This window comes from Zonotrichia leucophrys, chromosome 5, assembly GCF_028769735.1.
Source record: "Zonotrichia leucophrys gambelii isolate GWCS_2022_RI chromosome 5, RI_Zleu_2.0, whole genome shotgun sequence".
In the NCBI taxonomy this organism is placed as follows: Eukaryota; Metazoa; Chordata; class Aves; order Passeriformes; family Passerellidae; genus Zonotrichia; species Zonotrichia leucophrys.
Window position 1 is genome coordinate 49,451,890 of NC_088175.1, and position 27,892 is coordinate 49,479,781.

The following is a 27,892-nucleotide window of genomic DNA, read 5'->3' on the forward strand; positions in this document are numbered from 1 at the left end:
CAATGGAAAAAGCTGAGCAGCTTGTGTTCCACCAACCATTTAAAAGCTGATGCATAAAGAAAAATAAAATAATTAAAATAATTCACTGTTTTCCTACATCAGTTCAACATTAAAAGGTTTGTCTTTTTATTTTTTTTTTCCAGTTAAAAAACAGTTGGGACTATTATCTCAGTAATAGCTTCCTAAAAAAGACACAGAACAGCAACTTCTCACCGGACTGCAGTTTAGGAATGTTCTAGGCCTTGACTCAAACTGCTGCTTCCAGACATCAGCCCCGTTTCAGGATGCCTGGTGTGGAATATGGTCTTCACAAGCTTATCACTTCCCGCAGTGAAAACATTTTTCATTTGTGCTCTTCACACAGGACATGGAAAAGTGATATCCCACCTATTTGGATGGAGTTCCAGACTGCTTCACAACGAAGTCAAAAGTATCTGACTGCAAGTTCTGAAAGTTCAGTTGTGATACAAAGTAGAAATGACCCTCTGAGTGAAAACAACCTTCAGTTTTGTACAGAACAGTTAAACACCACGCAGCTGTTCCTCAATTTCACCTTTCCACAGGTAGGAATTATTTGATGAGCAATACTTAACAGAGAATATAGCACTTTTCTTCTCACACGTGCTATAGAATGCAACAGAACTACCAACACCTCTATGGAGGCAGCTATCAAAATATTCTCCCCACTGCAGAGAGAGTGCATGTGCGCAAAAGGCAGGCACAAGTGATTTTTCCAAAGATTATACCACAAGGATGCAGTAAAACTTGAATAAGACTTGGTATTTTCCAGCTCCTAGGCTTATGCCATTTCTTTTATACATTGCTGCCTTGATGAAGAAAAAAAAAAAAAAAAGGAAAAGTCCATCAAAAAGAAAAGTTTCCCAGAAGTCACAGCTAGTAGAATAAAATCAGAAAAACGGCAGGAGGGTTTACATCTAGTCAGGAAAAAGAGACTATCAGGGGAAAACAACCAAAGAAAGAAAGAAAAAAAACCCTTATGAAATGTCACCCCATCACATTGAATCTGTTTCAGCCGTTGAAAACCAGTGTTCCAGGATACAATTTTTATAAACATGTTTTATTTATCTTGCTTATACCATTAGAACTGTAACTGCTGGCTGTCATTTCCCTGAAAAGGGGAAATCAACTCAAACACAGACTGGTGCTTTTCAAAAGACAGCAATTGGAAGGGCAGCAGCAGCGGGCATTTGAGATTTCTTAAAACCTTCAAGGCTGCAGGAAAGACAAAAGGACATGTGACCAAAAGTGTTATGATTATCCATTAGGGATTTCCATCAGTACCGGCATCAGTTATTTAGGTGATAATACAGCAAGGTCAAGTATTAGTGACAGACAATGTGCAAGTCATAAGGAATGATAGAGAATACCAATCCTTACAAAAGTCATTGCTATCAAAGAAACTTAAAAGTGTTTCAAAGAGATATCTAAATACTTCACATCAAATATACAGTGGCCATCCAGATTATAGCTCAGGATTTGTTGCAAAATTTTGTCCAAGTGCCAAATCAAAGCTTTTTTTTTCTTTTTTTTCAGTTTTTCACCTTGTCTCCTAAAAAAAATTAATTACACAGTTACATTAGCAGTTATGCAAGCGCTCTTAACTCCACAGCCACAGGAATCAGGGCCCTGGTGATGAGGAGTGCTGCAGCTAAGGGTGTCTCTTCTTTGTCACAAACTGCCTCTAAGCCCACCTGTCTATTCAGGGCAATTGCATCACTACACATCTTGAACTGTTCAGTGCTTCGATTTAGTAAGAAAAAGATGAAATGTAGTTGCTCTACCAAGCCACACTTCACCTTTTCCATCTTTTCATGGGAACATTTAAGTTTTTTTAACTGCCACCACAGAAAATTTTTATGAATTTGCAGATTTTATCTGAATTTTGTTAAATTACTTTTAAATGACAGAAGTGAGTCTTTGCTTTTTCCTGCCACTTCAGTTAACCATGGAGATTGGATCACCCTGAAAATTGCCTTTTTTGCTTTATTCTTAGCAAGGGTGAGGAATCTGAATCTCATGTGCAAGGCTCAAGATGATGCTTAGGACAGAACATGCAGAGTAAACGTTGTTTTGTTCCTTTCAATATCCAGGGAATATAAAGCTGGCAACTGTAGTCCTGTCATTATGGGTAATGAAAATAGTCCCTTTACAACAAACTTCCTGTAAAGGAGAACAAATAGATAATAACTCTTCTGGTAACATGTATTGTACACTGGCCAGCGTGTTTTTGGCGTTGAACGGAATCCTGTGAACGTGTTTAATTCACTTGCTGAGCATTCATCTGAGGCATCCCTCTGTTTGGTCTGGGGGGCCCTCCACGACCTGGAAAACACAAATAGGGGGTTGAATTCTGCAGGAAATCTGGTTAGTTTAAAAACTGCCCTAAATCTTCTGTTCTGAACTCAGACAGACTTTGTTGTGCTTCCTAAAACACACTCTCAGCTTCAGCACAGCCCAATGTTGCACTCAACTCCAGAGGCCTCAGCTCCACACCTCAGGGCTTTCAGGACCAAGGCAGGGACAGAAACTGAGTCCCCCCAAAACTGAACTACCAAGTGGGGTTTCACAGATGCAGGGCACAGCCTCGAGCTGCCCTCACTGTCCATATGGAGACAGAACAGTGTCATCATCAAAAATGTACTAAGAAAAAGACCTGAGGAAATGTGATGAGAATAGAATTCAGAAGCTTAACTACAGCCTCATTATGTCTGTTGGGTTTGTTTCCCAAGGCTTTCATCAATAAAAGACAGTTAAATAGTTCTACTATAACTGAATGTGAACAGCAATTGCTGCTTTAGTTTCTTTTCCAAGAATTCCTCATTTAACAGCCAGCTTGACATCAGTTCACAGGATCCCAATAATTCAAGTCAGCTTATTCTTAATTGTGAGCTGCTGACTAAGGAGTGAGGTTGCTTTTCAAGTGCAGAACTTTAAAAGTTGGCTCAGAAACTTCCACTCAACCCAAATCAATTATTCCCTACTCAGGAAATTACCTCTAGGAGCTCCCCGAGGTCCACTTTGTCCAGAGCCACGTTTGAAATTTTGTTGATATCCATCCTGAAGCAAAGAAATTTTAAAAGTTACAACATAAAACCTGGGCATTCTGTTATTAATTGCCAGCAAATAAGGACCTTTTAGAACAATATGCACTGACAAAACACCTGTAACTTCAACATGCAACATTTTATTAGTAAAAAATAATCTTTAAAAAATAAATTCTTACTTCCACTAGTGCCTAGCAGCTGTAATAAAATGTGCAGTGACAAATGCTCTCTCCAGTTACAGGATGTGTTGCTCAATATAACTAAGAAATATAAATAGATGCATTTAGTGTTCAACTTTTCCAAACTACACAGGGGCAGTTTGTTTTCCTGAGCAATGAAGTCCCAGAGGAAGATGTCACTAACAGCTCTGAGTGCTTTTGGCAGGTTATTTCCCTCCCCACAGGTAGCTTACCCTCTGGTAGTTTGAGTAATCCCGAGGAGCATTGAACTGGGGCTGTGTGTAGCCACTGTTTGGAGTGTTGGAAAAGGAAGGACGGTAGCCATCGTATCCCCCTAAGGAACAGGGCACAAATCTTTCACTTGGAAATCAAAGCTGCACTTAATACTTGACCTTCTGCTACTATAGAAAGAAAAGCAGCAACAGCATTTTACCTAAACCTTAAAAAAATCCTATCCCTTTAGCAAGGGCTGTTTACAAGCAAATGACTCACTCCATCAGAGCTACTATACCAAAGAAATGAGAATGAACACCTCCTAAGGCCTGGGAGGAGGCAGAGTTCAGTGCATTTCTCAGAGTAACCCAAGGTTTGATTTACAGAACATTCAGATCAGAGCTAAACATAATCCTCGACAGGATCTAAATGTCCCAGCTGGGATTACTGCATTCACACTCCAATCAGCTGTATTTTTATTACACACATTTCTTCTCTACTCCCCAGCCACAGGAGGGGAAGAGAACTTGGAAGGCAGTACCTGAGTCCATAAGCAATCCCAGAACACCTGATAAGGAAATCTGTTATATTCTAACATAAACCTTTGTTACACTGACAGCCACACATGTAAGGTCCAGGAATCATGAACATTCTCTTATCTATCCAGAACTACATTATCATTCCTCCACTCCTGTTAATTACCTGTAATCTGTTATATTCTAACATAAACCTTTGTTACACTGACAGCCACACATATAAGGTCCAGGAATCATGAACATTCTCTTATCTATCCAGAACTACACTATCTTCTCATCCTGTAATACCTGCTAGTGACTTTGGACGCATTCATGTTTCTCTTTCCATACATACACTGTGGAACACTAGATTTTGAACCTTGCATGATTCTGCTCAGTGAATTTCTATATTTGCTTATACTTGCAGTAGATGCTTACAAATGTAAACACAGATTCTAAAACACCACACTTAAATTTTTACTTTATTGCATTCTTATATACAACACAACTTAAATTTTTTACTTCAAGTTTCACTGTCTCACAGGGTTGCTACCCCAGTCTCCCAGCAGCAAGTCAGGTACCCCAGGGTGGAGCAGAGCCCAGGGAGGGATTTGCAGAGCTCTCACCTCTGAATCCATTTGCTGGGCCCCTGTAGCCGTTCATGAGGCCCCGGGCCCCGCGGGATCCCCCCCGGGACACGCCCCGGCTGTTGTAGTAAGGCTGGCTGTTCCTGGGAAATCCAGAGCTCTGCTGGGGAGGCTGCTGGTGGTTTCCTGCCACTTGGTGACTCTGGTCTGGGGAACCGTGGTAGGTACCAACCACTGCAAGGGAATCGGGGGAAAAAGAAGGAGAAAAGTCTGAATTTCTTTATGTTCCCACATATCTCTCTTGAAATCCAACATTCTGTTACAGAGGAAAAGGATGAGGCTCTCTGTCCTTGTTCCACATCCAGTACTTGTTAGCACTTCAGTGGAAAGTGAAGGCAGTGCTGAGTGAAAAACAGCTCTGGATATAAACTTTTATTTTCAAGTTGCTAACCTGGAAAGCATTTTGCCTGCTGAATTCAAGTAATTTCTCACTGATTTCAGCACAAGATTCCAGGCCTTGGTGACCTTACATCAACTGTGAGAAGCAATCCATATTTGCTCTCATTTCTGGCTTACTATCTCCTTTACAGAATGTCACCTCAAATGGCACTGGTTTTTTTTAAAGCAACCTTCACATCAGCAGAGCCAGTACTTCACTCCAGTACCTGCATCTTCAGAATAATTCTGTTCATGGGTTTTTTTAAACCCATATAAACCTCAGTCAGTGGCTTAACAACTGGAGATAGATATAATTAATTTCACTCCCTGCTGGATATTCCAACCCAGACAGAGTAACAAAACCTGGTATTGCTCAGGGGAAAGGCCTGCAAGGGAACCTATGACACACTGTGCTCCATCATCTAGGATGTCACAGACTTATCACCTGCTCTACCAAGGCCACAAGAATTTTACCTGTCTGGAGTTGTTCTTGCTGGAGATCTGATTGTTCTACTTGGTGAGGTTGATTGGAGAAACTCTGGTTGTAACTGGCCTGGTACTGATTTTGCTGCTTAAGGGTTTCTGGCTCATTCACAGGAGGAACAGGTGCATTCATGTTGAATACCTGTAAGAGCAGAAATTCAGTTTTACAGCTCTGTAAAGAACCATAAGAATCTTAGAAATGTGAATAACCAAGGACCATCATATGTAGCTGCATGACTGATCCCACCACAAGGGATGAGCACCAAGCCAAAGGGATCCAGGCCTGATTTCCTACTCACTGTTTGCATGGATTGGAATGGAGCTGCATTGACGTTGATTCCGCTGCTATGCAAAGGCTTGCTGGATCCAGCCTGGAACACCTGTGGCTGGGATGCAGTGGGAAGTGATGATGAGGATGGGGTCTGGTCTGCATTCAGGGACATGGAAGCCTAAGAATTAAAACACATGATATTTTAGCTCTAGAGGTACCAAAAATTTAACTTCAAAAACTTTGCTTAAAAAAGAATGGCAATGCCTCAGCTTCACCTCTACTAATGACTGTTCTGTACTTCAGCTCAACAGCCTAATTCACAACAGCATAATGAGAGGAAAAACCTAACCATCTTCTCCCTCATTAACTTGAAACACAACTAAAAAAATCCAGAGGGGGGAAATGAAGAAGTTTCCAGGCTAACTGCTGTGAAAAAATAAATCCCACTTCCTAAGCCAACAACACTGATGCTCCCATGCTGATGTTGGCATGCTGCATCCAACTAAACAAACAAGCTTCCAAATGAAAAGTCTTGCTATGGAGGACTCACTGGTCACAGACAGGCTGAGAATTTTGAAATTAAAGGGAACTGAAGCACCCCTATCAACTAAAAATAATGTTATTTACTAAGAAACATAGTCTAACATTTGATGCCACCTGCAATCAAGAGTTCTTCCCACCCCTGTGAAACCTGACTTGCCTGAATCTGGTCAATTGATTCTTTCTGTGGCCGTTGCTCTGCTGTGTGAGAAGGCTGATACATGGGTTGGGAAGCTGTATATCCCTCACTTGTAGAAGAAACCAAGGGAACCTGACAAAATAAACCCCAAAGCCCCCAGAAGTCAGCTGATGCTCACACACAGTTTTGAAAAAAGTATCAGAGAATTCTGGAGTGGATGGTACTCTCTAGTCTGTGAGCCAGCACATCTTCAAACCAGTACAAAGTAATTCCTTTTTAACCACCAACATTCTAACACCACACAGCTCCAAGCTCAAACACAAGTGGACAAGGGCTGGCTTCCAATGGCCTGAATTTTACATTTTACAAGCTCTGCTCCCACACAGAGAGCCCAGGGAAAAGTCCAGCCAGGAAAGCAGAGCATTTTGCATTAAAGGCTGTACTGGGGAGTTAAAGAAGCAATGGATAATAACTGATTAGAGTTTAAATGGGGGTGTTCACATCACACTGGAATGTTCCAGAGCCAAGAGTAAGTTTAGCTACAGCTTGCAATATCCTTGAGAGAATTAACTGGCAGCACTGGTTGAGGTAAGGGAAGTAAGAAAAAAAATCCATTGGATTAAGTCAGACATCACCTAACAGCAAAATAAAAACTAGTGCAGAGAAAAAAAAACCCTCTGCCCAAAAAAATTATTCTACTCCTATGAGACAACAAAACTGTGGAGAGCACCAGCACTTCAGGAGGTACATACAGAGGAAACTCAAGAAACAATTCCCTCGCTCCTGTTTCTGTAGAAATGAGTGACTTAAACCTGCAGACCTAATCTGGACAAGCCAAAGGAAACAATTCACACTGCCTGTACTGTGAGAGCCATCACCTATCCAGATTTTTTTCTGGTTTGCAAACACCTACATGGATCAGACCCATTACTGAGACCAGCAGAGTCCTCAGAGATGTCACATATGCTTAATAAAAAAATCTTTAATCGCCAGACTGAACTGAAACATCCCAACAACAAAGTGACCACTTCATTTATACAGTGCAGAAGCAAGTTTAGGAGATCCCACTTGACGCTCAACTAGAAACAGCATTCAACTCACACTGACTGCTCTACAACTCCAGGGTAAAATCCCAATCCAAGCAAGTGGGAATAATCAAACAGAACACAAACTCCATATTGTTAATGCATGAGATCTACTTGTGCCCTGACACTCACTTGGACAGACACAGGCTGCCCTGTAACCAAGTGGTTTTTTTGGCATTTCTGTTGTAAATAAATAAACTATCTGCTTCCCGTTACTGGAAATTTGCATTGTCAGTAGAGAATGAAACTAGGAGCTAGTAATGCTTGTAAGCAACAATGGAGATCACCAATTTCCCAAAACTAGACCTTCAGCTTTTTCATAAGAGTCTCTCATGTAGTTAGGAAATAAATCCTTTTTTAACTCAAATCAGGCCTAATACCAAACTCAAATCCAAGCCAGAATTTACTAAACATTTTACCTGTGTAGCTTCTGGTTGCACAGGAACTTGGGTAGGCTGGGCAAGTCTTGACTCAGCATGAACTGGAGGAAAATAATTTCAGTTATTACCCAGTAATATCAAATCTTTCACAGAATAGCATTATTATCTGCTCTGAGCACTTATGTGAAAGCTGATCATCATGAAGATGATGAAGCCTTAAGCATGGCAAACTATATTCAAATTACCAACTCCTGTTTCCATGCAAAGAACATTTTTTCTAGTTGACCAAAATAATCCAAAGCAAAACCAAAGAAGCTTTAGTTGCTCCATATCTCCAAGCAAAACCCATAAGCAAGTGAGAACTGGAAGCCTAAAAAACAGTACAATCACATTTCTGAGAAAAAACACTATAACAGGACTGTACTATACTTGTGGAGACCTTTTTATTATGCAGCAGCAACTGAAGCATTTCTAAGAGATGACTTGCAGGCTTCCCCAGTATTTCTCTTTAGGATTTACCATTACAAACCTGGAGGGCAAACCATTTGGGGCATGTCCAAACTCTGGGCTGGGTTCATGGGCTGTGCAGATACAATGGCAGGATCAAGCGTTTGGTTCTCAAATTCCAGCATCGAGTCCTGGGGAGAAAAATAATTAAAAAAAAAAAAAAAATCAAATCTCAAATCCACACTGCTGTGGGTTAAACAGATGAATGTTTAGAGTACAGAAATACCTGCATGAAGTTGTAGGGGCCCTGCATCTGTGCCATGAGGTCCTGTACTCGCTGTCTCCTGACCAGGGGGTCTGCCTGAGCCACAGCAGTGAGTGCGTGAGGTTCCGGGACGGGAGGAGACGTCGCCTGCGTCTGTTGCTGCAGGGAATTTACAACCTAGCAAGAGACAACAGCAACTGCAATTTCAGCTCCAGGCAGTGCTGCACTCAAGTGACTCAGGAGTTCTTGCATTTCTGCCTATTGCCTGACTGGCTATGGATGATGGAATTGCTGCAGGGGTGTTGAAGGACAGCTTTACATCCTAGACAGGTCAGTACTGTGGCCAGCTACTCATCTGAGCACTCACAGGATTACAGAGCTCACACTCTGCTCTTTTTTCTCTCCATCTACTCTTCTCTCCATGAAAAAGGTATTTGTTCAATATCACATGGAGTCTTTTAGACCAGGATTTGAGAGAGCAATTTATCACCATTTAGAAATTTAAAGGAAGTGGGAGAAGAGTAAGCTTCAGAAATAGGCACAAATGGGGAACAATTATTTTCTCATAGCTTTTTGGTAAATATAAGTGGAGTCAGAATTTTTTGGTCTTTTTTAAGACTTCATAATGCTCAATTTTCACAGCCACTGTTACCCTAGCTCCCTCATTTACTGTCTCAGGAACAGCAGGCAGCATTGCATGACAAGGATTGCCAGACAGCACTGTGAGGGGACACCAGAAGCCCAGAAGCAGAAGCACAGATCAGGGAGGGCCAGAAAGCTCAGATTCACCAGACATATCCCAAAGTGGCAAACATCAACAAGGAACAAACTGCAATGGGCTCTCAGAGAGCACCTGATTAGACAGCAGAGCAACCAGCCAAGCTGGACATGGGCACCTCAAACATCCCTCAGCAAAGAGTTTGAAAACAGACAGTGACAAAGATGGTTGAGATGCACTCTGATGGCCCTAACCAGTCCCTACCTGCTCTTTAGGCAGCTCCTGTAATCTAGAAGTGCCATTTCCAATGTCAACAAATGCCCTTTAAAAATACCATTGTCTCTTGCCATTACTTCTCTATTTCAATCAGGTTGTAACATTGCTAACATTCCAGATATACAGCTAAGCCTTAAAACTTACTTACACAGGATATAAATTAGCATACAGGCACCTGAAAGCTCAAAATACTGATGTAAAATACCTGATTTCTTATTAGAGCTGCAGAAGACAGATTTCTATACCCAGCCATGACAATTACAAACCATCCCGTAACAAAGGTCTGAACTTTATGCCCCACACTGTCACTACCCACCCTCAAAGCCTGCACATTTCTTGTTCATTTCTCCAAGAAACCTACAGCACGTTCCAGCATTCCTGCTGCCTGCCCACATTTCCAAACCTTGTATGTCCATGGCATTCTGCACATGCAGCTGCCTCACCAACTCCAATGGCTCCTTCCTTGAGCAAATCCCAAACAGAGAATCTGAACAAAACTAAAAGCTAACCACAGCCACAGTCCTCTTTGAGATCCCCTTCAGACCCAAATCACCACTGGTAGCAATGCAGAGAAGCAGTTTGACAATTCCCATGAAAAATACACCCTGAGGCAGTCCACACTGGAAACCAAGCACAACTCTGCTCTATCAAACACTCCCTGAATTTCACATTATGGACTGTTTCCAAATTAAGAATTAAGTCCTGTGAGTGGAAAAATTTATCTAGAGCACATACAGTGACCTTTTGCACATAACAAAGTTTAAAAATTGAAGAAAATGTGCACTTGAGTGGTAAACCAACAGCTACTCATCTCCTGCATAACTTTTACCAAAAGTACTCTCAGTTATTTGAGCCCTACCACTCAACTTATGGAGTCCAAGTCATTCACAACAATTCAGTATCTTCAAGAGAAAAAAAGTCAATGGAATAATCAAGAACACACAACAGTGACAAAAATACCCAAGGTTTTCCTTTTCTACAAATGGCACAGCAGTAACTTCAGATGGTATTTCATATTTTACATTATCTTTTCCAATACTCCTTTTTTGATGTCAAATGGAACAGTTTAGGACCTATTCCTTCAGCCTCATTAGCACTACCAGGGCACTCTGAGCAAGTAGGATGGACAAACTGAGCAAATTTCAAGTTGTGTGAGGTAAATTAATCTTGTCAGCAGGCAGAGCTGCCAGACACAAGGCAAGGAGACTGACAGGGGACAGGAAAAAAGAGAAGGAAAGGTAAAACCACAAGTTTAATGACAGCATAAGCCAAGAGAATGAACTTGTATTTTGTTAGTCTGAGAACAGTTTTCAGTTCTACACAAAATCCATCCAACCAAAGTTTCACAATCTAAGACACACAGAACTTTGTGTACAACCAGATTCAGGGACTAATTACAGAAGAAGCAGTTCAAAAAAATTAAACCCTACAAAACAGCAACAAAAAATCTCCATAAATACTATTATCAATAAAGGAGATCTTCACCAAAATTAAAACATCATATAATCCAAATACACTTGGAAAATTCACAAGGAAATGATTTAGTTTAAAAGTTATGGAAGGACCATGCAAAAAACATCCTTGTGAAGACATCACCTCCCAAACTAGAAACACCCCACAGCAATCCTGACTGTATCACATCTACTTGAGGGTTACTGAAAGAAAAAGAGAGGAGTTTATGATATCCTTCCCCTTAGGGAACAATTACAGAGATCTTCTGAGCTAATGATCTCTTTCAGATTTCAAAATTCACAGCTACCAGTGTACATCCTGTGTCACCATTTTACCAAAGCACAATTGAGCTGCATTCTCCTGAGTAAGGAGACTGTAGTGCCAGCAAGAATAATTTTACAGGCAGATATTCTCAATTTCCCTTTTCTAGCTGAGAAAATAAAGTTCTTTATTATGAAGAAACAGGCTTCAACTTTAATTTTTTCTAAATCATTTCTTTCTACCATGTCCAAGATATATGGACAGAATTGTCCTATGAAAACAAAGCTGAGCCAATTCCAGATTCAGCTGACCAGGAAATTATGAGTTTCTGAAATCACCAACCTGAATTATGCCTTCATCCATACTCCTTATATTAAGAACAACAGAGAACTGAACCACTCTGGACTCGATATAAATGGGTATAATTGAAGCCAATTAATCAATAATTTTCAAATACTGTGCCTTCTAAGAACACTCCAACCAATCATGACTTTAATGTATGGGTTTGGAGGGTTTCTTCAGTTTGTTAAGATAATTCTTAAAACACATTCAGTAGGCAGTGAGTAGCAGGGACAATTTCAGAGTTTTTAAAGTAAGTGAATGAAATACTGTGACAAGGAACTACCAAACTCCTTCACTGACATGGCAACGCTGTCTACTTGGCTTTAGAAGTCTCACACTCCTCCTCAGTATTATTAAATCTCTAAGTGGCCTTCAACACTGTAAAATAGGAATTTCAGCCAGACTCAATGTAAAAATCAGCCAGATTAGTTTATCAGATCAAAATTTCAGCTGCTCTATTTTTTTCAGCACTACACAAGATGATGAACACTTATTTCACTACTACACTTAAAAACAGCCAAAGGCACCAAGAAAGTCTAAACAACTGACCATCTGCAATTTGGTGCTGCAGAAGGCTAAAATCAATCAAAAATTAACTCTCCAGCACCTGAAAGAAGCTGCTCATACTTGTTTTTCCCAGACAGACACAACTCCAACAGTGAGTACCAAACAGGGGGCTTTGTCTTTTCCTGTACACGAGGACCACAAATGCCAGTGCAATAAAATCATGGATTTGCACATGCAGCAAAGTCTGAGTGCAAATCACTGAACTGGGAACGGATCCCAACACCACAAACACCACAAGTGAACACCACCCAAGTGCAGAGCAGTAACAAGTGAGATACCTGAAGAGCTGCAGCTCTGGGAAGCAGAGATGTACACACATACAAGCACATTTTAACACCAAATGATGCACACAAGCAATCTGGAGTAGGAATTAGTTGAGTTACTCATTTTCAGCTCCCTCTCCAGGCACCTGTGCTTCATGAAAGCACAACTACACCACACTGTCAGCAGCTGGGTAGATCAACTTTCAAGTTCTACATTTGCAGCTAAGTTCTCCAAAAAGAAAAAAGACTTCAAAAGAAGTCCTTAAAGTCTTTTTAAGCATAAGACTTTTAAGCCCTGTTTTCCCAAGCAAGCCACTAATGAAGAAAAGCAAGTTCTCTGCAAACTTAGCCAGACTCAATAGGTTTTATTTCTTTTTATTTTAGGTACTCCTGAGCTAAGTATATAATTAAAGAATCAAGTAGCAAGTCCAAGCCTACTTAAATAAATGTATTCTTTTATATATTGGGGGAGAAGGGATGCAATACTAAAACCTATCATGAATTGTGAGCCAGCAGAAACAGGGATTGCAATTTTACCTGCAGTACACAAGATCTTACCTCAACCGTTTCAACTGTCCACTCATCTACCTGTTCCTTCTCACTACTGCTGAACTGAGTCTCTGCCATGAATTGTCTGTTTACATACTAAAATAAAAATAAGAAAGGGTATGAAAGTAAAAGTAAGTGGCATTGAAGGTATACAAAATGACAGTGTTTCAGTGAATAATACCTCAGTTGATTCAACTTCAGTTGGCTCAGTAAATTCTTCTGCTGGATCAGGTTCTGGAAGAAAAAGAAATAAACCATTTATGTGGGAAAAAAAACAAATAAAAAACCCCAAAAGAACAATAATAAAGACCTATAACCTCATGTTATAGACCTAGAAGTCACAAAGTTAGATGAGAAAATCTCGTGTCAAAGAATAAAGAAGAAATGTCATGGGTGTTAACAGAGAATTAGTAATAACAAATGTTCTGAGAGCTTTGCATTGAAAAGGAAAAAACCCAATAAATTCTCACTAGAGAGAATTATGTTCAGCTATGCCTTCTCCACAAAAGGGAAAAATGTCCCTTTTGAGCTGTCTGTCCCTTTTTGAGTTGTCTTAAAATTGGATACAACACCCTAAGTTTCTTAAGTATGTAATTACACTGTCTGCTTCAGCAACTGCTCCCTTCCAGCTCAGCTTAAACTGGTGGGAACCACTGAAAAACGGGAAAAGCCTCAGGCAGCCAGAACTTTCATCTTGGATGGTTTCAGTGCTAGGGATGAACACTGCATTTGCAATTTAATCACTCTGAGGAGTGCAGAGACACAGCAGAACAACACAAACGTGTCAGTCACAGGACATCTTCCCCTCCTCACCAGCCTCTGCTGCAGTGTCTTCTACTGCAGGTGCAGGTGCTGCCTCCTCTTCCTCACACAGCCCATTCTGGTGGTTGTGGGTGCTGTCAAAGTAACTGGTCTGAAGAATGCGTTCAACAACCTCCTTCAGTGCTTTATCTGGGGAAATGCAACAGGGAGACATCAGCACCACCTCAGTCCTCATCATCCTCTCTCTCCTTGCATCCCTCCTTCCCAAAGATTGCATGTACATTTTATGACCCTTTAGCTGGGAAGATGTTGCTGCCCCAAGCCAGTCCACCAGCACCAGGATTTCTTCTCTTACTGGGTCACATTCAATAAATCCATAAATAACCCACTGTCATTCAGAAAAATCTGAAGGGCAAGAAGGATCTAAAGAGTACAGAACTCTTCAGAAGCTTTGTGAAGCACTTCACAGTGAGGTCTAGTTTATGAATTTATTTACTAGACTTTTATTCCTCTTACTTACAAGCATTACTGTAAGACACTTTCTTCTAAAACAACTAACTGTCAATAAAAATAAATCTACACAGGTACCATCTGATTCATGAGGGTTCTTCTCCTGAGGTGAAGTGGCTCAAAAGAGCCTTTGTAAGCAAAGAACAATTGCCCTCAGTGCTTCAGATGAATGCTGGGGCACCTTAACCCAAAAGGCATCAGCCCCATTGGCAAAGCAGTATTCCTGGCTGCCTAGGCCAGGTATTTGGGAATGATTTCCATAAAAAGCAGTCTGGCTGCCATGGTCACACCCTGATCTGCAGTTCATCAATGAAGACAGGGCAAAACTGCAACACTTTTTGCAGGAGCTAAGGGGGAGAGAACATCCCAATAAGGAATGCCATGTCAGTGTATGTATTACACTGTCACCTTGTTCACAGCCAGGTTTGCAGAAAACAAAGAACTGTTACTGAGCACCAGCAGCAGCAGAGTACTGCTGAAACAGCAGGAACAGACTGAGCTTCAATACTGAGTAATGCTGAGCCGGTATAAAAAATACACCACAGACTGAGCACAAACTTCACAAGTCACTGTTACAGTCCAGCTAAGAGCTGAGAAAAAGTAGTTCTTTTAAGACCTCACAGACAATTAACTGCCCAAGTTCTCTTACATCAGATGTGTGTTTTAGTTCAGACACAAATTCTGCATGCTGTCTCTTCATGCAGAGACTGTACTTACAGGTTGTTCCACAAACTGGTTTTTCCTTCCCTTCCAGTAAGTCCCACAGGTGAACAGATGCTTGCTCATACTGCTCATTCAACCTTAAAAATTAATTAATAAGAGTTAATTTCTTACCGAGTCTTTAAATTACCATAGCAAATACATTGTTAAGTGACTGGCAATTAGGAAGAGGAGCACTTTGCTGTAGCCCTACCTCATGTTCATGTCTCGCTCAGGGTAAACCAGCTTATAGAACTCATCCAGCATGGTCAGCTCCTCCTCTGTCAGCACTGGCACCCCGTTGGATCCCTGTTTGAGGTCACTGCGCACTTCATCATCCCCCAGCTTCTCCAGGATGAACTGCAGCTCCAGCACCGTCTTCAAACGCTTCTGCTCGGCCTCCTCGCGCATCAGCTGCTCCCTGCGAGCCGTCTTCTTTATTGTCTTCTGGATCTGCAATGACCCAAGGGAAAACTCTTTGCAAATGTCTTGAACTGCTAAGAGAACGTCCAGAGGTGTTGGGAATTTAGCTGCTAGAAAATGGAAAAGTACAAAACCATGGCTAATTCCAAGTCCGGCACCTGCACAGATAGCAGTGTCTTTGGGGCCTAGCTGTGGTAGGATAACAAACAGCGAAAGAGACATGAGAAAAGAGAGATGTAACCCCTAAGGAATGAGGAAGAGTTGATGGTATAGTTTAACCAATAGATTGCTTGGCTTACAGAATATTCATAAGCTTATTGCTCGCTGTATAAGTGTCTGATGCTCTCTTCAATAAACGGAATTTGCTTATCACTCATATTGAGTGTCTGAGTCTCCCCTCACCGACAAATGGCTCGTCCCCGACAAAGGCCCACATTTTTTCTCTGTGACACAGAGGAAGGCAAGGGAAAAGCCCAAGTGTTGGGTTCTTCCACTTGGAAAGGCTTGGGTGATGCAGATTGTTCACAGTGGCCACACAGAGAGCAGGAACAGGGTTATTCACCATATCCCACCAGAGCAGGAAGCATTCACTGGAACTACCAGGAGATCAGCTTAAAACTGATAAACAGAAGACTGGTTTGTCACACACCACAAGAGGAAACTCATGGAATGTTTTGACATGAAAGGCTGGGGAGATAGACAGACAGATCAGCAAGTCCAAAAACGGATTTCAACAAATTCTTGGACACGAGATCCCCAGTTGCACAGCCCAGGGAACAAGCATGTGCATCCACTGCAGCATTCCCAGTGCAAGGAGGGAGAGGATGACACATCAGCAGCAGCCTTGTGCTCTGCACTGAACCTTCCACAAGGTCTAAAAGCAGCACCACTCTGAATGTACAGGATGTTTCTTCCACTCTTAATCCAAGCATCCAGTGTCCCATATTCAGCTGGAAATGTAATATTCTCGTCCAAAAAATCTACCCTGATGGTAACTTTCCCACTTGAAAGATCCAAATTTTGTTTTTAAAAATCAGACATATCTTAAAATCAACTAACTGCAGTCAGGAAAAGCTACCACCAAGTTTGAAAGCAGAGCACCAATCTGGTACTCCTGCATTCACTGCCTTGTTTTTGCAGTCAGCTGACCAGGGAAACACTTCAGAACAGACTTATCCAGAAAAGGACGTTCTCCATTACTAACATTCCATAAACACAGATGAACTGTGATGCCAGAAAATAGAGAAACAAGTTGGCTGAGTCCTACAATTAATTTAAAGCCACAGCCAATGCACAAAGCAGTTTATAACACAAGGATGCTGCTGCCCTTCAAATTATCCCAGCCTGTTCACAAGCTAAGTCTGCTCTTAGAGCAGTCAGCTGTACCAACATCCACTGCTCAGCCAATTCCTCCAATGCTGCTGCTCTTTCCACAACTCCCAAATTTTCAGAATTTAATTCTTGATTACAGCATCATTCTGTATCCTTGATAAAACACGAACCCAAAAGATTACCTATTTCATAGTATCCAGTTAATTTACCCTTTACAAAAATAACACAGCCCCATAATGTAGTTTCAGATTGTGTTACCAAGAAATGAAAACCCTATGAAATCCATTTAAGAAAATGTTACCAAGGGCAGCAAGTGGCCATCTTTAATGTTGCATGACAGACCTGGTTCTGTGATCACTACTTTTAGCACTTGTGTTGTGTCAGAAAATTACATTATTGTTGTTTCCATATATTTATGCAGTACATCAGGAATTCTTCAGAAAACCTGACATCAACTAATATAAAAAAATAGAAGAAAGCAGCCAAACATAGAAGAAATCAAGGGCAATTTATCTCTGTAAACAGAGGTGACTACTGCCTCAGTGGAAGAGTTTAAAGTGTTTGGATAACCCACATGGCAATGCTTGATCTTTACTTACATCTTGGCTCAGAGCCATAAAACTCCTCTGCAGTTCCTTAGCAAATTCCAGATTATTTGTCACTTCCTGGTACTTTGACACTGCATCCTTAAAAAAAAAACCCAGAAAGACCACAAATGTAAACCATCAGCAACAGAACTAAATATATACTTCCAACAAAAAAATTTCCACATCTTTTAGTTCTAAAGTGAGACACAGGATCTCTGAATGGGACTGCAACTATGTTAAGGTAAATTTAGATTTTTACTGGCCCAGATATCAAAGACTTGTGTATGTCCTTAGGGCCTCCAGTTTCTTTAGATATGCTAAACATGCACAGAAATATGCCTTCATGTGCTCACATGGATGATGGACTGGTTTCATGTTTGGCTGCAGCCAGCTCCTGACAGAAACTAACAAACAACTGGAGGAATGGGGGAGAAGAACAATCTGGCAACTCAGAACTGCTCAAGAGTTTGAGAATTAATGCATTGTTATCTCCAGTCAGAGCCACAATCAGAATATACAGAGCATAATGTCCCCTTCTCCAGAAATCTTTGCTTTTGCTATCTTCTTAAACCTAACACTCTGATCTGCAAACCAAAGCAAACCAAATTCCTCAACCCATTTGGAATTACTGAGAAATTCTATCAAATCAGGAGGATATGGCTGAGACATTTACATTCCTGCTGTGACAAAAGAATGCATTTCTCCAAACTAACATTTATTTTTATCAAGCCTGGTGGTCAGGCTTCATAAAAACCATGAGCTTCCCTCCTGAACATGATGTCAGTTCTCTGTCGTGGTTTATCTTCACAACAGGCCATTACAAAATCCAAATACACAGATCTGTGATGTTTCAGTTCTCAGCTGGCACAGAACCACCAAAATGAAGATGAAATCAATCCAAGGGACCAAAGGAAGCAGCTGCAATAGTTGGAAGGTACATTTTTTGTCCCTTCACTTTCTCAGTGTTAAAAATCATCCACAAACACTGTTTATCCTAGACTGGTAAGATAATTGTTAAAGATTCAACTTCACATAAGACTGAGCATCTGGTAATTTCTTGAAGTATCAATGTGCATATTTGCACCATACAACTGAACTGAAATTGATACTTGCTTTTTATTTACAATTGCAAAACTGCTGCTGAATCAAGCTCTGCAATAACCTACTTTAAGAACCAGCCCCAGAAAGGAGAGAGGCAGGAAAAACTCCTCATCACAAAGGTAACAAAACAATTTAACAGATCTGGTTAGGATTTTTTTGGTTGTTTTTACCAGTTGATCTTGATTCAGACGTTCTCCCTTGTTCATTCGTTCCTGGTAATCATCAAGTTTGCTCTGAAACAAAAGAAAAATGCTGTTATGAAGAGGCAAAAATCAGTTTAAAGCTTTGTTCCACTTGTGCTAACAAAATGATGCACTCTAATATTACACTACACAGACTGTACCATGTTGCACAAGAACATAACTGTCCTGTAGGAAGTGTACAAGAGGAAAACTGTCCTCTGGGTTAAATGTAAGTATTTTCCCAAGAGGTAAATATTTTAATCTTATTTGGCTATTACAATGTCTTCGTGGCTAGCTGGAATTTCCAAGGAAATTCACATTCCTCCTAAGGGGACGAGCACTCCCAATGCACATCCTTCAGGCCAAACACCAGAGAGCTGAACTGAGGGCTGAGGTAGAGTTTAGCACCACTTTATCACTACAATAGCAAAAATCTGACTGCAAACCCCCACTGACAAGGCTATTAAGATTCAGAACTGTGATCCTCTGTAGCTCCAGCCCTTAAGATAGTTGTAAAGAATTTTAAACAGTTTCTAATCCTCTGTGCAAGAATGCCCACCAACACAATTCATATTAATAGCTCTAAAATAGTTTTTGTTCAGAAGAATTAGGATTTTTTTTTCCACAGGAAGAAACTGAAAAAAGAATCATGAGGCTACTTTTCAGCAGGATCAGTTTTCTCATCTGCTTCAACAGAAACCACACAGCAGAGGGGCATCAGCCAGAATCAAACTCTTGTGTGCCCCAGTGACAGATTCTACAGCCAACTACAAAGGCCCTTCAAAAGGAAGCAAAGTCTCTAAAGGTAACACACCTAATTATTACATTGTTCTCACCATTTCTGTATTAGCACAAATTACTGCATCTGGAATGAAATTTGCCATGATCTAATTCAAAAAGTTATTAAAACAAATCCTTAACAATTGTCTTCCCAATCTAGGATAACAAAACACAAGAAGCAGGAGAACACTTAATTTTGGATGTCAAAGATGGCACCACTGTCTCAGGGTTTACATTTGCACAGAGTGACACCTTGTTTGGCTGCTGCTGCTCTTCATTTCAGACTTTTCAGTTAAAATACTTTACTGGTACTTTTCTAGCTAATTCAACTTCTATTCTATGCTCAGTCTCAGACTTTTGGAAAGATCAAAGTCTGTGGAACAGTTTATCAAGCAAGCTCCTCTTCCTAAGCATTTGATGCCCATCATTATTTCCTGAAACCCTATCACCCTTATGAGGCTTGGTCCTTTTGATGTCATTTTTGGTGCTGGATCTTTTTAAGTCCTCCAGGTCAGACAGAACATTTAACTACTTCACCTTCCAGTGTATCAGAGCCAGCAATGGCCCAGGCAAAGTCAAAGCAAGAACTTGCAGAGCTCCAAAAATACATTACTGGGAGTTTCATGCTGGGGACAGAAACTACATGGTAACAGTTGTTAAATGCAGCAGCCACAGCTCATAACAGATCAAAAAAGCAGCCCTGGAGAGCATTTGGCACACTGCAAATCTATCTCAACAGGAAATAAGGTCAGGTTACTCTTCTCCATCCTGATCTCAGAGCAGAGAGCAGATGATGACATGCTTGGACAATCACAGGACAGTCTCTTGATTTGGGAGAGCGTGGCTGAGCTGTGCAGCCGAAGGGAGGTGAAAGAACTGAAGCACTGCAGTGGCCCAGGGCAAAGCCAGGTCAGCCCACCCCTCTGATGGCTGAACCCCAAAGCAAAGGGGCTCTGCACACAAGCAAAGCTCCAAGGAAGTTCCTACTTGCTCAAGTCACCACCTCCCCTGCTGCAGATTGCAATTCCCCTGGTCACCCTGATGCAATTGTTTGTGAGGCTGCTCAGTAAATACACTGCAAACATGAGCCAGCTTGAGCAGGGGCTACAAAAATGCACTAAAACAAATTTTGTGATCCAGTTTCCAACACAAACCCACAAACAACAACAGTGAAACAAAATGGGTGGAACGCTGTATTCCAGAACACTACTTTGTTTGACTTGGTTGAAAAAAACAACATATATTGCAAAATTACACTGAAACACTCACAGAATCCCTTTTGTGGCTGAGGGCACAAGGAAGGGAAGAGGCAAAAATATCCTAAATAACTACAATTTTTTCTGAATACTTTTTCCATGCATGGTTGGTCCTTTCAGATGAAGCTATTGCAGTAACATAGTGAACAATGCACAAGGTTTTTCTTGAATGGTCAAATATTCTTAGGTCTAATGTAAATGCTTTGCTTAGTTTTATTCAACTAAAAAGCCAAGGGTAATATGTCTCTTTCTGTTAGGAATAGAAGAAAAGTTACTTGTCTTCACATTTACTTCTTACAAAATCTTCCTGTTGGGAAGGTAAAAGGAAGGAAAGCCCTGTCAGCTGCAATGCAGAGGACAAGCCAATGTGCATTTAGTTAAATGTTACCACAAAGATTTGGACTGCCAAGTAAGCATTCTTCTATCATCACAAAGACACTTTTAAGATCCAAAGCTGCATTACACAGAAATATTAAGTGAAATGCCTTCCTTTTTAATCTGCACTGTCAACTAGCAGCAATCCAGGAGCAGCACTAGAGCTGTGAAACAACTGCAGTGCAATTCCTGCTCAGGAAGCCACTGCAGTGCCTGCAAGAGGGGAAGACTCTCTCCATCTTACCCCTCCTTACACAACTTCACCTCACTCCTCACACAGAGATCTCAGAGCACAAAAACCAAACCAGCAGGAAAAAAATAACCCAGTGGCAAAGTGAGCACATGAATTGTGCACTGAGCAGCTGGTGAGTCAGCAGCTCCAGTCCTGCAGGCAGCCAGCCACTCTGCTCCAGCTCCTTCCTGACATACCTGAAGCATTCTGGGCTTCCTGGGGAAAAAGCACCACTAACAGGCTCTTGGGACTGTGGTGCTCACTGCTGAACTACACCCTGGATTTTACTTTCATGGGAATCCAAAACTCAGTTACTTTATTGCACTAATAGACAATTCTCTTCACCTCCTCTGAACTGTCTCAAAAACATCATCCTGAAGTGGAAACAAAACTGCAGTTACCTGGCATTACCCTCCAAACCCAGCCTGGTTTTAGAAATGCCTGACCACTGAGCCACCACTTCCAGTGCTGTGCTGCAAACTGGATCACTGGAATCATCAGATTAAAAATAACCCTTAAAAAAGGGGGTCAGGAGCAGGAGGGAGGCTCTATATTTAACCAGGTAATTTCAATGCTGTGGTTCTGCCAATTACAGCAGCACAAGTGTGCACAACAAGCTGCAAGGTGACAAGGGAACCTCTGCCAGCAGCTGGAGTCAATCTGTAGTAATTCAAACTCTACCACACAAGGTAAGAAAAGATGGAAAGGACATTCCAAGTTTGTCTCCTCAGGTATCTCAAAAACTGAATGAATGTTTTTGACAGCACAAAAGCAATTAGAAAAATCAAAAATTTAAAACAGCTGTGTAATACAGTTTGCATTGAAGCCAAAAAAAAAAAAGCCAAGTTAAAAATTAGAAGTTTGTTAACCTGTTTTACATCTTTGCATTGTAATTTGTCTGCCCTCCATACTTATTCATGGCTTTGCAGCTAAAACTGCCCAGAAATGACCCAAAAAACCCACAAACAAAAACCAGTCTTCTATTTCCTCAAAAAAAGGAAAAAGTAAAACACTTAGCAAGGAAGTTCAGAACCTCTCAAACCCCACCAGTTCTGAGCAGCTGTTTCAGACCTGAGCTGGAAGCAGGAAGATGGAAGGATACAATAACACCAATGCTCCAGGACACGCAACACTTCCAGGTCCTCTGTTTAAATGGAATTGATTTTTTGAGTAACAGTAGTAGATATTCTCGTGGGAGGGTTTTTCCCCACAGTCTGGGAAGTTTGATGGTTTAGAAAAAATATCTGCATAATGTATTAGTTTTGAAACAAAGGACAAGGACACATCAGTTCTGAGACTGCAGTTTCACGATCAGTTAACCCCAGAGGCAGAAAAAGCTTCCTCAGTAACCAGAATTAAGTCACAGAGGAGTGGAACCCCAACTTTTGGTGACTGCAGAGATGCTCTTTCCAAATCACCACCACACAGGATTTCCTACAGAAACATTCTGAATTTACAGGGAAGTTGACTACACTGTAGGGCACATGGATTTTGCTCTACACATAATTTTTGTTCCAAAAAGTTCCTTTTACAAGTGAATTCTAGAGCACAAATGTGTCTCTCCCAACACATTCTGCATGTCTTTTTCTTCAAACAAAAACCACGATCCAAGCCCCAAAGCAGCATCTGAAAAACTGAAACTAGAAGATGTTTCACAGCTCCTTGGACTCATCATGCATCCAGTTAACTGAACTCACTGAGAGACAATCCCTATTCTACAATAACCAGTTAAAACCAAAACAGACCAGCCTGAAACCTCAAAGCACCAGCCACCACAAGATTTCACAGATAAACTGCTTGGGTTTTCTGACCTGAAGTTTGATATGAAAAATTCCTACTAAGAGAGGTTTCAAAGATTCGGGCTTATAATACACTGTCTGAAATGAATTTTACAATTTGTTCCATGTTAAATCTCCAAAGATTAATTTCAAACCAAACCTCCCAAGGAGAGGTTCTGGAGCCACTCACAAGCCTGAACATCCAAGGGACCCCAATCATGGACAAAAACACTGAGAGAGCTGCTACCAATGGGCAGCTTCAAACTTCCTGCTACCAGAATGGAAAACTGACCCCAGCTTTTACTACAGGTTCCTGTTTCCCAGGGGAAACCCAATGGGATTTCAATCCAATTTTACTGGACCAAGTCACATCAAGTTCAAATGTGCCCCTGGTGTGCTGTGGCCAGCAGCACCTGTGAGCTGCTCACTCTGCACCCAGCCAGGGTTACAGGCAGCAGGAAACTCAGACAAGCTGATAAAGTGACAGCAGCTCAGGTTACCAGGGCAGGCTGGATGTGCCATGTTTCCAACACCACACACCCAGCTCACACCAAGCTCTGAGCTCACATGTTACCCTGTGAACATCTGCCCATCCCCATGTCCCCTGGTAGCACATGAATTATTTTGCCCCTCTGGCAGAACGTTTGTTTGATGAACTGTTCTTCCATGGCTCATGCCCTATTACACAAGATGAAAGCAAAAACAACTGGGGTTTTTTTATTCAGCCCTGAAACAAAACCAGAGTTTGATCCACATTCAATTGGCTTAAAATTTGGAAAGGATTTTCTCCTCTAAAAACAAAAACCAGAAGAGTCGGGGAGAAGGAGAAATTGAAGGTGAAATATTTTCTCCCAGGGAACGTGGACAGCTGGCAGGATTCTAACCCCAGACACCTGACAAACACCTGGAGGAGCCCAGGCAACTTTCAAATTACCTAAGCTTGTCAACATAAACTTGAGCTGCACATCCAAAGGTCCTGGAGAGAAAATACCCCATTAATTACCCCTTTTCATGCACACAAATATCTTGTCATCTAAAAGCAGAGGACAGCACTCCTATCTTCTCCAAATACAAAGAGCTGAGGGGAACACAGACGTTTTCAGGCCATGTTTTCACATCCATTTCTGAACAGCAATTCAATTTATCCCAGTCCCTTTTAACAAAAGAAATACTCATTCTTTTAAATGAGGTCACATGTAGGAAAAGAAAATGAAAGTGTAACTAATAATGCAGTGGTTTTAGTTTATACAGAAATATTCAAACTAATATAAACCAAAGTTATAAATATTATTTCAATTTGAATTTTGGTAGTCACATTAACCAAAGTTCTAAATATTATTTCAATTTGAATTTTGGTAGTCACATTAACCAAAGTTATAAATATTATTTCAATTTGAATTTTGGTAGTCACATTATTTTATCCTCTCCGTTTGCAGGTTAACGTGACAAACTTCACTCCAAAAATTCAATTTTTTCTATGAAGAGTGACCTTTCCTCTACTAAAAGCTGCACACTGCTTTTATTTAAAAGCTAAGATGGTACCTCTTCCAGAGCAGTAATTTTTCATCCTTCAGAAATGTGCGTCTAAGTATTTATTTGTGTTCATCCTGTGACACAAAGCTCTGAAAATCATCTCTACTGGCCTTGGTTAGCAGCTGCTGACAAAGGAAGGATTAACTGTCCAACTGAGCACAAGTTCCCAGTGAGATTTACTGCATTTCTCACCCACTCCTGGCTCTGCAGTTTCCAGAACAATTTTACTTTCTGGATGCTTGGAAAAATTAAAAATATATTCTTGTCCAAAGATGCAAAATGTAAGGAAATGCTGCTGTGAGCTTTAAGACACAAAGCATGTACTGCTCCCTTTACCAAAGGACATCATTCCCTACAGAACTCTTGGTTCCCCCACCAAGGAGAGGCTCAAGCCCACAAATGAGTTTCTCTGCTTTAATCCACCAAACCCCATTTCTCTCATAACTTTTGTAGTGCTTATGAGTCCTCCTTCAAAAAGTTTCACAACTTCAGCCCATTAAGACTTAGGAATCTTTGAACTTTAATTCATCAGTGAGAGACAACACAGAGTTTTTTCCTTTTTAAGCCCGGGCCCTTGCCTGTTCTTTAAGCCCACATTGCCCAGCACAAAGTATTTAAAAAAATAAATGCTTTCAGTAATTTTCATGGAACATCTTCCAACAAAAGCCATGTCCAGAAAAAAAGGGCACTTTGTCCCCTCTACTCACTTGGTAAAACACTAAAACTCCACTCAAATAGAATAGAATGGCTAAGGCAAGTGTAAATTATTTAAAAGTAAATAAAACCACTGCTCCCAAGGACCCTCACACCAGTAACACTGTCTTTATGCTCTTGATTACTCCCAAGTACAGAACAGGTCAGAATGTTCACTACCCAATTCTGGTTTTTAAAACACATGCTTTCAACATGATAAAAATATTTTCAGAGGATTTTTGTGGATGTTGGGTGCAACAGTTAATTTTCAAACAATTTTTTTTTTGTATTAGAACAACCAGAGACAAAAAGATCTGCTTTCTGTCTCGAGCAGAGGACCAGTACTGGCTGTGCAGATATTCCTGTGTATTAATGCCAAGTTTAAGACAGACATCTTGTCCTGTCTACACACAACAGACATGGAGGAAAAGCTCCTCTGATTCTAAAACTTACCTAAAATGTCCTGGCTTGCTGCTTTTTGCCATGTCATTTCTAAAAGCCAGGAAAATCCCACACCCAGTTTTGAAGTGGGAAGCTACACTGTACACAGTGTATTTACACAGTGTATTATTGATACACAGTGTATTATTTATAGGTAAGGCACAGCTTCTCTCCTTTACAACCCACCTGTACAGACTAATTTACTGGAAATACTTCCACCTTATACAATATGGAACACTATGAAAAATATCAAAAGTGACAGTTAAAAAGATTAATAGAACACTTATTGTGCTTATTCACTTCTAAAAATAATAAGATATTTAGGAATCTGGCACAAATATAAAATTTTTGGGGGTAATTTTAGCTTGGCACTGTGGTGTTTTGAGGCAAGTCTTGAGGCTACGTATTAACTCTTTTTCTGATGGACACCTCATGCTCCGGAGGTTGTAAAGCCCTGCGAAGCTCATTTAATCTGCCACCACCGAGAGGGTGCAAAACACGCCGCGAGTAACCACGGCAGCCTTTTCCTCTCGTGCCACAACTCGAACCGTCCGAGCACCAGGGATTGAGTAGCTGCTCTTTCTAAAAATAACCCGAGAAAGGCCGCTTCCAGCCGGGCTCAGGCTCCCAAAGAGTTGAGCTTAGGGCGATGGAAAGCGAGCGGTGACACTGGGGCGGGGTAGGGTGGCCCCGGCTTTGTGCGGGCGGCACAATGAGCTCCGCCGGGGAGGCCGGGCCGCCGCCATGTTACAGCTCCGCGTCCATGTGCCCGGCACCGGGGGCACCGCAGCCTCTGCCCGCCCGCCCCGCGGCACCGGGCGCGCTCCGGCCGCCGCACGGAGCGGGGATGTGGGGAGCGGACTGCCGGGATGGCGCGGCTGGGAAAGGCCCCGCCGCGGGAACAAAAGGCGGAAGGAGGGGGAAGGGGAAGGGAGCGGCGCCGCCGAGGGGGCTCCGGGCAGCGGGGGCCAAGGGGGGTCGGCAGCCGCGGCCCCTCCGGGCTCTGCTCAGCGAGCCGGGGGGAAACCGGGCCGGGTCCCGGGGCGCCGAGAGGGCGGCCGGAACGGGGCAGGGGAACCCCGGGAGGGGAAGGGGACAGGCCGGGGGAGCGGCGCTCGCCCTTCTGGAACCTTCCAGCAGGCGGCCTCTGGGGGCCACGCCGGGAACAATCCGGGAGGGCTCGGCGGAGGGCCCGGCACAAGGGAGCGGAAGGGAAACAGGCCGGACCGGCTCGGGGGCAGGGGCGGCCGAAGGCGGGGGATAAGGCTGGGAAGGGGGGGGGGGGGGGGGTCTGAGGGGACGTGGGGATCACCTTCTTCTTCTCCAGGTTGCGCAGCTTCTTGTCGATGACCCCCAGGATCTGCTTCATGGCCTCGGTCTGCACCGTGGTGATGTTCACACCCGCCGCCGCCTGCGGGGCCGCCGCCGCCGGGGCAGCCTCGCTGCCCGGTCCCGCTTTGCCGGTGCTGCTGCCGGTGGTGCTGCTCGCCATGGTGCTGTTGGTAGCCGAGGGCATCTCTGTGAAGGAGGGAGGGCGGGCGGGAGAGAGAGAGAGACAAGAGAGCGGAGAGAGCGGCGGGCGCGTCACGGGGGGAGCGCGGGCGGCGGGGACGCGCGGGAGCGCGCACGCGACCGCGCGCGCACGAGCCGCACCTGCCTCGGCGCGCGCGCCCCTGAGGGGCCCCCCAAAGCCGCCCCTCCCTCCCTCGGCGCGCGCGGGGCGGCGGTGGTCACGTGACGGCGCGGGGCGGCCGCCTCGCGCCCAACGGTCATTTTGCCTTCACGCTGCCCTTCCCCCCCCGCCCCGCTCGGGGTGTCCGGAGGGGCCGCGCCGCCCTCCTCACCCTGTGCGCGACTGAGCCCGGGGGGGACACGCTGCGCTCTCTCTCGCTCGGTAGGAATGGCCGCCTCAGCCACGCTCCAGCCCCGCCGCCCGCGCTGCTCCTGCTACCACGGTAGGGAGAGAGAGAGAGAAGAGAGAGGGAGGCAGGGAGAGAGAGGCAGCGGCGGCGCGCACGCCGGCGCGTAGAGGCGAGGCGGCGCGGGAGCGCGCGGGGTCCTGGCCGGCCCGCGGGTTCCCGCAGAGAACGCCTGAGCCCGTGGCGGCAGCTGCCGCTTTGCCCGCGTGGGGGAGGCGCGGCGTGGCCGGTCCTTCAGGCGCGCGGCGGGCGGC

At 42.9% G+C, this 27,892-nt stretch overlaps 1 protein-coding gene across 3 annotated transcripts; it reads right to left on the reverse strand.

Moving 5' to 3' along the window:
* Positions 1 to 102: 102 nt before the first annotated feature.
* On the reverse strand, positions 103 to 27,778 carry CAPRIN1 (cell cycle associated protein 1). Of its 3 annotated transcripts, XM_064715459.1 has the most exons (19): positions 27,564 to 27,778; positions 27,032 to 27,237; positions 18,620 to 18,682; positions 17,361 to 17,447; positions 15,221 to 15,459; positions 15,025 to 15,107; positions 13,849 to 13,986; positions 13,217 to 13,269; positions 13,045 to 13,131; positions 8,629 to 8,784; positions 8,425 to 8,533; positions 7,935 to 7,996; positions 6,452 to 6,562; positions 5,780 to 5,929; positions 5,472 to 5,622; positions 4,599 to 4,793; positions 3,478 to 3,578; positions 3,015 to 3,078; positions 103 to 2,343 (listed from the first exon to the last, which is right to left on the reverse strand). In XM_064715459.1, the coding sequence occupies exons 2-19, from the start codon at positions 27,233 to 27,235 to the stop codon at positions 2,279 to 2,281; spliced, it is 2,118 nt and encodes a 705-aa protein (XP_064571529.1). In that variant the 5' UTR covers positions 27,236 to 27,237; positions 27,564 to 27,778; the 3' UTR covers positions 103 to 2,278. The 3 variants fall into 3 exon arrangements, with proteins under 3 accessions (XP_064571529.1, XP_064571530.1, XP_064571531.1); XM_064715460.1 differs by lacking the exon at positions 13,045 to 13,131; XM_064715461.1 differs by lacking the exon at positions 6,452 to 6,562 and having other exon boundaries at positions 27,564 to 27,776.
* Between the last annotated feature and the right edge of the window lie 114 nt (positions 27,779 to 27,892).

Coding starts and splice junctions, on each gene's coding strand:
- CAPRIN1 (XM_064715459.1), bottom strand. CDS start 27,235: ATGCCCTCGGCTACCAACAGCACCATGGCGAGCAGCACCACCGGCAGC. Junction 8,785..13,044: donor GGACAGTTGAAACGGTTGAG/GTAAGATCTTGT, acceptor GTCTCTTGCTAG/GTTGTAAATTCCCTGCAGCA. Junction 8,534..8,628: donor GCCCCTACAACTTCATGCAG/GTATTTCTGTAC, acceptor TTTTCTCCCCAG/GACTCGATGCTGGAATTTGA.